The 12,187-nt window shown below is 47.8% G+C and overlaps 1 protein-coding gene across 1 annotated transcript in view; it reads left to right on the top strand.

Annotated features, from left to right (window-relative positions):
- LOC144149272 (uncharacterized) overlaps nt 1-12,187 on the top strand; it is a gene marked incomplete in the record, with an annotated part of 436,446 nt that overhangs the window by 230,651 nt on the left and 193,608 nt on the right. Inside the window, 1 exon segment of the mRNA XM_077680825.1 lies at nt 719-1,008. Within this exon segment, the coding sequence (XP_077536951.1) occupies nt 719-1,008 (290 nt within the window).

Below are 12,187 nucleotides of genomic sequence, written 5' to 3'. Positions count from 1 at the left end.
TACAGATACGTGGTTTATGAGATCATGATCGATGCGTGCGTTGTCTCACCTAGAACCGTCTCTTTTCCTCGATTTTTAAGTAACCGTTTTAACACAATGGAGGCCTGGTTTCCCGCACGCACCCCGTGTCTAGGTATCGTATCAGAGCTTTTCGGTCGACAAACTGGTCTATGGGGAAATGCATTAGTTTTTTTGACAGAACGCCATCGGTCCCACTAGGAAAGCTTTTCTTTAAAGGAACCTTGCAACACTTTTTTCAACTTTCTTTGAAATCTTAAATGCTTACGGAACGTAGTCACCCAAAACACCCAGTACTTAGATTAGGGGGTCCCAAAGTGCCTCAGCCAAAAATTACTGCTCTATGCCCATCAGACTCGCCCAAAAGATTTTTCTCTCTTCCCCGGTCTTGACGTTCTTCGACGGCCCGAATTACGTCACTGAGGCCATGTAGCGGCTGTTGGCTGGTTTTCCTCAGTTGCAGCAAGGAACGTTTTTTGATAGCAATTTAAAAAAAATGAAGCCACAATAACAAAGCAGGAACGGGAGGCGTATTTGGTGCGAGGAGCAAATCACTCAGTACCGCTCCGTGCTGGCGACAACTGCAGCCTTTCGCAGTCCTTCCAGATGGGAAGGAAAGAGTGAAAGCGTTTATCGAAAGTGTTGCAGGGTCCCTTTAATAATGTCGTCCCCTTCCTTCCCTTTCTCGTGGGTGTCGCAGGAGCTGGCGGCCCGCACAGGCTGCGCCGTGTTGTCCTCCGACGGCGGTTCGCCGTCGTCGAGCCTGGGAGACGTGCCGCCGTTCGCGCCGGCGCCTTCGCCTGCCGAGTCGGCGCCCCCCTGCTCGTCGTACATGCTCCAGCAGCTGGCCTCGAGCTGCTCCTTCCCGAACTCCCTGGACGGCGGACAGGGCACCTGCTACAGCTCGCCCTGCGGAGGAGCGGCGCCCGGATCGGCCGGCGCGTCGCAGCTCAGATCGTCGCCCTCCGCCGCGGCCTCCTTCTTCGCAAGGTCTGTGTCTATACCTCCGTTTCTTCTGCGCCGCGACTCGGAAAAGCTTAGCACGCAAATAAGACATAGCACGCTTGATAAGACATAGCGTTTGATAGTAATATACACCAGAGAGAGAACCACCGCTCAGATACCACGCCACCATTGCGGCTGCCATACATTCCTTTCTTACTTGGCCTGGCTTGCAACATGGCTTATTTTACTTATTTATTTTTATTTATTGGTTTACAAGTACCTTACAGACAAAGACGCGAGAATAAGTTTTAGCGAGTACAACAAGTAATGCGTGAAAGGTGCACATAAAAAATGGTCACCATCCCGCCCTAAGACAGTGTATGCCCAGCGAAGCTGTTGTGAACCACTACAAATGCTGATGGTGGAGGGCATGAAATGTTTCTTGTTGTCTCGGCGGCCTTGTCGCTAGCGCTCGGCTTTATTGGCGCTAAATTCTTGGTCCTGCCTAGAGTAATTTGTTGCGGAAGGAACCCAGTTCGGCGTCTGATGCTAAGTTATTGGGAAGATAAATTCATACACTTATGCCGCGAGTCAATGCGGATGCGTTAGAAGAAATTTTTTTACCGTACATACGCGAGAAACTAAGCCGGCAGGGTATTGAAGCTAATACGTACGAGGGTCGTTAAATAGGTAGTCTGATCATTTTGGTGCTATTTGCGTATTTATTAAACAGGCAAAAAAATAAATATTGGGGCGAGTGATTAATGATTGTAGGGAATAATTATTTTGAAGTGTTGTTACGCCGCAGCAGAAATCGTCGTTACAAGAAATGAATCGGACAGCCTTATTTGAGGCAAAATCGATCTCAGGGCGAACAACGTTTGGTAAGCCAGTTTTGCGCACGTTCTAGGGAGAACAATGTAGATTACGACACAGACATCCCAGTGATCTCGAGGCATTGGCGCGGATAGTAGTCATGTGAGATGACAATGAAAGGTTTCGGGTAAAGTGTACGCCCACATATTGTACTTCGTTATTTATGCGGATCGATACAATGCAGGGTAATGCTGACGACTAAATGAGAAAGCATTAGTCGAGTCTTCAAAATGAAGGGCGCATCTCTAGGGAAGGAAAATAGGGAGTGAGATTTAACAGCCGGAGAAAATTTTCTTTTTCTTGAAATCCCCACCCCAGTGAGCAGGCATTCCACATTACGCGCTACCCACGCCGGCGTAATGTTGAAAACTTTCAGTTCGATCCAGAACACGCCGGCAAGAAAATGACCCCACGAAGTCATGATCTACGAGCGAAGGGCTGGCATAATTTAAACAGGTTGTTTTGCCCTCACGCGTAGTGTTTGACGGCTACCGCTCGCCCTATTAGACTTCGCAATTTCGCCCAGGACACCGAGGCTGCTAGTTGGCTGGTTTCGCGCCAACTCGGGGTCTAGGGCAGGGCCCCCCATTTACGAACAATTAAGCACTTGTCGCGCCACCTATTCGACGATCTCGCTACTCTGGCGTGAATAATAATTACCCTCGACGCCTGGCTTCACACCCGACCTAAATGGGGCGGGGGTGCCGACTCAGCTGCGTCAAATGGATCGAGAACAACGCGTGAAATGCCCCCCAAAAGTACGGAGCGTACTTCGAAACTTGAAACCTTGTTGTGGAAATATTTTCCTTTTTCGTGTTGGCTTCGCGAGGGGTTTTCAACTTGAGCTGACAACGTGGCCTCGTGAAGCCGGGAAATGTTGCCGGGTTTGGTTTTCTGCGTTGCTTAAACTTTGTCACCCGACGACCCGCGTTCCGGGAAGACGGTGCAAAAGGCATCTCATAGAAGGGTGCATGGGTAATGGCAGTCATTACGCGAATCGCGTTTAGACCTGCCGAGTAGACGGGGAAATTATTTTTGATGCTCATGAAGATAAGTTGAAAATGAGTTTCTAACACTGTATACGTAAGCACGGACCAAGGGGAAAGTTAAGTGCCTCACTGTGCCAAACAGCAGCGTCGCTTTCCAGCTCATAAAATGACTGCCGCTGTAAAGAGTAAAACACAAAAATGTCGAAATTTGTGCCAAACAGCGTTTGCGGATTGATCTCGATGAAGTACATCAAGAAATTTGACCCATTGTCTATCGTATGGGGCCAAACCCGGGTCTCTATAGAAAAAAATACGAGTACTTTAATACCACGCGCGGCGCTGACATCATATCGCATTATAGGTGAGCGTGATGAGTGAGTGAGTGAGTGAGTGAGTGAGTGAGTGAGTGAGTGAGTGAGTGAGTGAGTGAGTGAGTGAGTGAGTGAGTGAGTGAGTGAGTGAGTGAGTGAGTGAGTGCTTTATTGATAAAGAAAGTGGAAAGGAAATGGACTGGCGATATTTTGAACTCATTTGGGATATTCACCAGCATACAACTTAGTCCGGGGAAAGGAAAGAGGGGGAATGAAATGAGATAGTTGAGAACAAATGGGGACAGAGAAAGAAGGAGATAAGGAGTGCATAAGGCTGGCCGCAGGCATTGGTTTACAGCCGTTGCATGAGGTTCGTCTCCTCGAGGAAGGCCAGGAGAAGTCGGAATGCTTCCCGCCTGGTGGAGTTGGGGCCCGTCGGGAAAAGCAGGTCTCTCAGGGTGGGGCTGGGCATGTGAGTAGCATAGGGGCACCTTAGCCATGGAGAACTGTGATTCTGGGGAGGCTGGAACGAGGAGTGTCGCAGTCAGTCTGTCGAGCGATTCGCGCAAGAGGACGAAGAAACCAATTGAAAAAGGAGACGCAAACGCTACGTAGCAGGAAAAACGTCCGTTATGGGCACAACCCGAGAGATTGCCATAATGCTTTTGCATTCAATGCACGTAAACAGACCTATGCGCGGCCAAATTTGTATTATCTAATGATAATTCCAGAGCGAAATATGCGCGAAGGAGGCGCATGAGGCTTGTGTCAAGCTTCCTGGCGCAAGTCTGAGCCGCGATATTATTGCGCGTTCTCTGAGAATAGAGCGACTCCAAGGTGAATTTCCGAAGGTGGTGAACTCATTGTCCGATGGGATGCGATGTTGGCAGCCGCCGACAGAGGACAAAGGTGGGGAGACGCACAACTTCACCTCGAAAAGGAAGTATTCGTGGGGAAAGGGTCATCCTAAAGAAAAAGTTGAAAAAAGGGCTCACACACATCACCGGTGCGTGTATGTTTATTAAAGCGAAAGATTTAGTGCAGGGGACCGATGGCTTTCTGTAAAAAAAATGCAATTTCCGATAGACCGGTAGGTCGACCGAAAAGCTCTGATAAGATCTCTGTACACACGTCGCGGGCGAGAAACCTGGCTTCATTTGCGTCAGAACGGTTACTTGAAAATCGCGAAAAAGGAACGGTTCTGGATAACACAATACACACATCGATCGCGAAGAAGCAGTGCAATAGTGTACCTTTATCTCATAAACCACGTATCGGTGTATATTTAGATTAATCGTAGTGCGCGAAAAAGTCGTCGCATGGGTTCGTTCTTCGTCAGCGGTTTGGGTTTTTGCAGGTTTGATGATCAATTGATGCTCTTTCAGCGAAAGTTGAATGCACGTTTGGCTTCGCGCTTCTCTTAACTTCCTTTAGACAGGATGATATATTTTTTTACCGATACAAAGGCCGGGGACCTGACAATGCGTAGGGCCAGGGTATTTGCGCTTGTATGGCAGTGAAGACCACTGGGGGAAAGACAGCCTACACGATTGTCCGATGCATGTAGCGTCTCTGACTCTCATGAAATTTGGAGACAGAAGAGACGCCAAAGTAGAACTCTACATTCCAAGGCAATGAACGGCACGAGCGCATAGAAAAGTGAAAGATCATTTAGACTAACGTTCGGTTGTTTGAATAAACCACTTTACGGGGCTTCTGACCGGAACCGAGCTTTATAGTAGAACACAAGGTCGATGTGATTGCGACCAGAGCCGATTGTGCTTGTAGAAACAAGGGCTTTGTCTTGAAATCTGTGATCAAGGACTGGAAACAGTGAGGGAGAAAGAAAAACTGTTCAAAAGTGTTCGGCGTTCAGATTAGTCCCGAACTACTAGTGCGCGCCATGCCGGTGAACTGCAGGAAGCTAAGAATTCATAAATAATAAAAAAAAGAGCGCACAGAGCGTCTCCTATTTTTCTAGACCCGCCGACAAATGAGCTGGAGAGCATGATTTCTATCGGGGCAGAATTTAACTACGTTCCGCTCGGCTCCGCGCGGGAGTACCTCCCAACAAAAGGGGAGAGGGGGAGAACATTTTTACTGGGATCGCAGCGCGCTCCGAGCTTCGCTTCATGGCGTGATTCGCCCGCTTCTTCCAACCATTCGAGAACAAGGAAAGCGGCAAAGTTTGCACAAAGTTTTTCCCGTCGTCCCTCCGTCTCTCTCGCCCCCTCCGCTCTCTTTCCCTCGCACTCTCCCTGCAGGCTTGCGAGGCCGACCTCCGTGATTCCGGGCTCGGCGCGCGAGAAATAATTGTCTTGGCCCGATTTAATTATTCCCACGGGAGCGAACGTGGCGTCACTTCCCGCAATTTTTGTTCGCTCGAGCACCGGCACTCTCCATTATTCTTTGCTTCTCTCGTGTCACTGGCTTGTTTTTGACGGCAAAACGCCAGTGAAGCTGCTCCGTCACACGCGGGTGTCGTGCGGCAAAGCGAACAAAAAGGAGCAAGCTTTTATCGCCTGACATTTGTCAGGCGGATGTGGCTGCGTATTTGTGTCGTGTTTATCAACTCTCTCTGAGCCCTTGGGTTATGCCATTTACGGGCGCGTATGTATTGCACGCCCCTAGTGCTTGCTTGTAACTTTTAGGCAATGTTATGCACACTAATCTATCTACGATAAAAAAAGTTACTAGCTTTTGATGTTCTGGATAGCATTTCAAACTTTGCGAAGTAGACAGCCCGCGGGCTTACACATGATTCTTCAAATGAGAAAAAACTGCGACTTTTACTTGTTTTTCTGACGTATAATCGGCAAACAAGTTATTCTCGGATGTACACTGCTGGCGTGGATGATTTGCCGCAAAAATACGCTTCGAGTAGTTTTGCTCTTACTTAAACGAAATGAATTTTCGTATCTAGTTATATTCTTCGGTTTGCACCGGTTGTAAATAACGCTAGTTTAATTTAATGCTGACACTGAAATTGGTAGTATATGTAGTGTATTATATGTGGTGCAACAGCGTCAGTTCAGGAGGATGATAGAACTATAAAAGTCAGCTAATTGAAGATTAACACAGTGGAACCTTGTTTTAATGAACACTTATATAGCGAATTATCGGCTATAGCGAACTAAATCCGAACTTTGGTTGGTCACACTTCATTTCAATGACCCTTATTCTTTTATAACGAAACTGTAACCGTGAGATCCACGCGCAATATCGGATACAACGAAGAAATATTTTACCAGTCTTGGTCAAACCAAGAAAACTTGGAAAAACTCCCGCTGTCCGAAACTGCAGACGCAGAAAAGGCTCTTTTGTTCGTGGACACTGTGAAAAAATTCATCCTGCTCATCGTTGCAAGTATAGCCACGAGACAGTGATCACATCTTTCCTCGATAAAATGAAAACGCAGGCATTTTTTGTTAAATAAAGTTTGTTCTGTTGTAATTTCCCGTTGCATGTTCTGGTTCATTAAGCTAAGAATGCCACAAGAAGAAAGGTAAGGGTTACCTTGTTTCTAGTAGGCTCGAATCTCAAAATAGTGCGTTTCTGTATCAAGGATTTTGGCGGGAACCAGATTTTCGATTGGTTTGAGCCGATTCTTAACTCTACTGTTGCAACGGATAGCTGTTACACCAAACTTAACTACTGTCCCTATACTACTTTATTATAACGAGGCCCTGCTCTAAACATAACATTTATGCGAATACTTTTTTTAAGTTATAAGTTTAGTGTACACGTAGGTGGTTCGCTATCACAAAATGGGGAACTTAACAGCCCCATATTTTAGAGCAACGAGAGCATAGTCATAGTCACATAGTCGGGGTGAGTGGGACTCTATGAACAGGGACACGGGCACGAAAGTGACGCGCAACGAAACGACGCGTTTACTCACCAAGAAAACATGTTTACCATATTATACCCCTTGTACGAAACTCTGCACATCTCGTAGCGGTTCCCTTCTGTCGGAGTTAAGCACGCTGTGTAACACCTACAACCCTCTCCTTCCGGCATGTTTCAGCGAAGCTGGGGGAGCAGCGACGTTAAGAAGGCATTTTGTACCGTGGAACGAGCGAAATAAAAGGGAAATGTTCGGCCCATTCCGCGCACGCCTAGTGCGCTTAGAACGACGAGCGAGACCGAAAGCCTAATTTCTATGGCCCGTGTTCCTAGCCGTACATCGCACCTGAAAGCGAGCGCAGTCTGCCTGCATGAGGCAACGCCACGTAGATAGGAAAAAAGCCTACTCATTACCTCCATTCTTCCGTTATTTCCTTACAAGGGAAAGTGATCAGCGACTTGTGTTGTACTCGAGTGGCATTTAAAATTTTCCTTTAATATAGGTCAACAGCGAAAATGGGAAGCCTGCCTTCAGTTATGTTTCGAACCACCCCTTGAGAAGGCTTTCTCACCTGGAGGGTGTTACCTGGAAGCAAGTGTAGTAAAGATAGAATGCCCAGGAAATCGAGTAACGCAGACACACGCAAGAAGAGGAGGCAATGAGTGGAGATGGGCGAAAAAAAAAAGGGCTAACTTCAATAGAGGAGGGTAACGAACCAGAGCACCTAACTGCACAACCTTCCTCTACAACCGAGAGCGAAAAAAAAAAGCAGATGCCAAGAGAATCACGCTGCGAACGGGCGGACATAGGCGTAGCTCGGAAGCGTCAATGGCCGCGGCGCTGCCATCAGGCCGCGCACATAAACATTCGCACGGGCGCGCTCCGTGGCGCAGTGAGAGGACAACGCAAAAAAAAAAAAAAAAAGACCGAATGGGCACAACAAAAACCAGGAGTGAATCCCTAGATAACGTTGGAGTCTGTACTTGCCGTCTACGCGACGTTTTTGCTTTTCGCAGCGCTGTCTTGCTCGTTTTTTGCTTTTTTGAACGACGGAAGGCGGAAACAACTCTTCGCGCCTTCCGCGTACACGCCCTCGGAACGCTTGCTGCTGTTCGTTGGTTGTTATGCAAAGTGAGACAGGGGAACGCCTCCTAGGTGAGCGGAAGGCCTGCGTGCTGCTCCCCTAGAACAGGATGATCGAAACGCACTGTGTATTCTTCTAACCGTTGGGGTAAAGATAATGCCAGTACAGCTGAATGACACGCGGCATCCATTTTACGTCAAAAACCGGAAACAGAGGCGAGGATATTGTATGGTGGCATCTTTCTTATCTTGGAGGTGTCGCTCTCACCTCTGCACGAGCAGAAATAAACAGGGCGGGAAAAAAAAAGGAATATTGCCGGCTATTTTTTACGCGTGGTCCGCGAGTTCGCCGTTATAGCCATTACTCGAAATGGCATTGAACAGCCCGCTGACCGTTGCTCGGGCTGAACGGCGATCTGTGGCGGTAATGCAGACAATATGGTGCACACGTGTTATTTCCATCGCTGGTTGACGGCCTGCTATTTCTATAACGAGTTGTGGAAAGAGTAAGACGGCTAGAAATGGTGCTCGCGTAATTTTGGGTAAAATGGAGGTGTTCTTAATGCGGTAGTATTAATAGAAAGTAGGGTGCGCCACTTGAAGATATGTCTATAAAAAAAGACAAAGAAATCCCGCCGTGATCGATTTTAAGCAGTGAGGTTAAAGTACAGAAAGACCTGAAATTCAGGCACCGAGGAGAAAAAAAAGTACAGGGTTTGTTATTTGGATCATTTTTATGTACAAAGCAACTTTCACGGTGGGAAACAGTGGAGTGCAGGCTATTAAGCCTTTTATTTTGCTGTTCCAAAAAGTGTTAGTATCATGGGAATTTAAATTTCGCGCCATAAAGTGGTGCTGCCTAGCGAGGTGCCACTACTGAAACGAGCAACCTAACGTTGATACGACACATTGGAGCCCATTAATGCCTTATCACCTTCGCTACATTTTAATTAAGCACAACTTGGTTCGTGCTTGCAGTGCTATGCTGCGACACAAATTTTTCTAAAGCAAGAGGTACTTACGGATTGTTTTACGGGTCAAAAACATTTGCAGCAAGTAACTCATTTCTATTGACAGTGGTGCTTTTTTTTCATTGGGAAAGCCAATGAAATGAAAACCCAAATGAAATGAAAGCCAATTGGGAATTTACACGAAGTGACCTTTCCGTGTGACAGTAATAATTATCAGAGGAACTCTGTGGATGAGAATTACCGCGTAAGTGGCACGACTATCCGAATTAAGTGAGCGCTAAGTGAGAACAGAGTCTGTCGTAGCTGTATTCGGCAAGATGGTTGTTTTGAAGTCCACGCAGACCACGGTGGTCCACTTAGAGCACGTCACACCGTTTTGAACCTGAGAAGATGGCCCTGGAGGGTCAGAGCCGTTGCCTTTCATCACATGTGTTGACCTGATCGATTCGATTAGACCGTGAACCACTGTACATGTATCGCCAATCCGCCTCAATCACGGAGCTCCGGCGCACACTTAGAAAATGTAGGGAAGTTATTTCAAAATTCTTTCGAAAAAGTTCTTTCGAAATTCTTTCGAAATTCTTTTGAAATTCTTTCTCTAAATTCGAAATTCGAGTCGAAATTTCTTCTCCTCTTCTGGCTAACTGGTGCACGAAGCTCTATTTTTATTTATATAACGCCATTTCAGGAAAATCAGTAGAATTATGGAAATAAAAACTTCCATAACGTGGTATTCATTGAAAAGTTTAGTTGTCAATTTCTTCGGTTGGCAACACTGAAATGGCCACGGACATGGCCGAAGCGCCACGGACATGGCGAGGCTTATGCCACTGCGGCCGCACGCCGAAGAATAAAAATAACACCGACGTGTGTCGTCTGCTCCATTTCAACCCGATTCACAAGGCTGGTGTCAACAGACTTGTTATTAATCGCACTCACATTGGAGTCGAGGCATTACTTTGCGTTCGGACGGCTAGAACTTGGAATGTCCAACCACGGTCTCCGCGATCCCGCGGAGCCCGACGTCACCACTGACGGCGCATTCACATGGGTGCCTGAATGCGTGCCTCGCTATTGAATACAGGCTATGCGATTTTACTCATGATGCTTTTTAACAAACACGGCAATGGTGGCCGGTGCTTTTCTTTAGATGTATATTGAAAAGTGCCGTCTTAATTTATTCTTTTTAGGCTAAAACAAAAGCAGTCGACGTGAATGACGTTGTTTCTCACACTGACCTAAAGGGACGCTAGAGGATCGCAGGTTGGGGGTACACATCGCGCTTTCTGCCTAGACAATGATTTGTCCTCGCACGTCGCGAAGGTCTGTCCACTCAAAGGGAAAAAAAAACGCAAATGCTGGCATTTACCCGAGGGAGCCGTCGACTGTATATAAATAAAAAAGGAAGCGTCTGACAGAATAAGCTAGCAAAAAAGCGAGTAAAGGCGCATTCCTAGCATGGTGTTAGGAGCGTCTTTTTTAGGGGCGAAGCTCCTTAGGGGCAGGGGCTGTTGGCGTCTTTTGTCGTCGTCGTCGTCGTCGTCGTCGTAATCGTCCTCTCATGTAGTCGCGGTACTAAAACACCAGGAAACTCACTTACGCATCGTGCTAGAACGTAACGCGTAGTAAAAACAACAACAACAACAACGCCGGGACACTCGTTTACACCTCGCGCTGGAGTGCTTCGGAACGCGTACTAAAAAAACGCCGGGACACTCGTTTAGGCCTCGCGCTAGAGAGCTACGTGCTTCAAAGACCAGAGACTTTTACAGCAAAGCTGTATAGCTCTACCCCCAACAGTTACATCTCCGTTGGAAACACTGCATGCTTCGCCCATCCCCAGGTTTTACGTTAATAAAGATGGCTCGGGATTTTTTACTTCTTGACCAATTCTTCACATAGATGAGTGCATGTGTTCGAGCGAAGAACCTAGAGCCGTTCTGTTTTAACACCATATAGCTCTCCCGATTTGCCTAGTGCTCTTGGCCAGTAACCTGTATGATTGCGTGCCCTGTCGACGCCGGGGGAGGACGCCGACGACAACGACGATGATGGTGGTGATGATTATGATGATGAGCAAGTTTTATTTACGGAACGAAGGCCTCTTGGGGCCGATAAAGAAAGGGGGGAGGGGGGGGGGTACGAGGGAGGATTTGTTCGGGTCAGTTAGAGACACAACGGAACTTGCTGTGGGCATACACCAGCCGAGAAGAAGGGGACAGCTTGGCCTCGACTCGGACATTTTCCAGATATCAAACGTTATTATTTAATCATTAATTAATTTTGTTATTAGATGCGACGCTCAGAGCATCTCTTGCCGCGGCCCTGTCCTTCCTGCGTGCGTCCGTTGTCCGCAGCCACTATCCCCTTCTCCGCTCCGATAGCGAACACTCTCTCGCGAGAGGTATTGGATTGGATTCGATTGGATTGGCTTGGCTTGGCTTGGATTGGATTAGATTGGATTTGGATTGGATTGGATTAAAGTGGATTGTGTTGGATTGTGTTGCGTCATAGCCGCGGCACTCTCTCCGCGGTCTCCTCTCCTTCAGGCGCGCTGCGCATATGACCGGTGTGCCGCTCTCCGGCGGCCTTTCGGTCGACGGTTGCTCTCCGCTTGCGATTGAACCCCCCTCAGCGTCGCATCACACCAGGGTTCCCGCGAGGGGAGGTGGGCGTAATTTTAACCATCAGGTGTCGCGACTGCAGTGTTCTTCACTATGGGATCCCTGCCTGTATACTAACGTTATGTTATTTACTATGTTTGTCAAATAAAATGAAATGAAACTGTGATGTATCTTGTCCTGCGCTGCTGAAGGCGATTCCCGACGCTCCTGTTTCCGCTGATTCGTTTTAGAAGAAGTAATGGAATCAATGGAACGCGAACAGGAGGTCCACCACAAGTCGAGTCGCGAGCTAAGCTTGTAGGAGAGAGAGAGAGAGCTCCAAGCTCTCGCCACTGCCGGCTTTTTCGTTCCGCCGGCGGCCGTAGTCGCCGCCCGCACCTCGCTCCTTTGCCGCGGCATAATTGGCGCCCTATTAAATACGGGCAGCGAGCTGTGCGCGAGCGTGTTCGTTCGGAAATCGGGATTTGGCTCGCTCCCCTGGGCGCCACTTGACTCGAATGGCGTCCCGATTCGATTAAGCGAT

Source organism: Haemaphysalis longicornis, unplaced genomic scaffold (genome assembly GCF_048455015.1).
Source record: "Haemaphysalis longicornis isolate Haplotype H1 unplaced genomic scaffold, Haemaphysalis longicornis Haplotype H1 scaffold_8, whole genome shotgun sequence".
NCBI lineage: Eukaryota > Metazoa > Arthropoda > Arachnida > Ixodida > Ixodidae > Haemaphysalis > Haemaphysalis longicornis.
The sequence above is the reverse complement of the archived record's forward strand: the minus strand, read 5'-3'. Positions and strand labels throughout refer to the sequence as shown.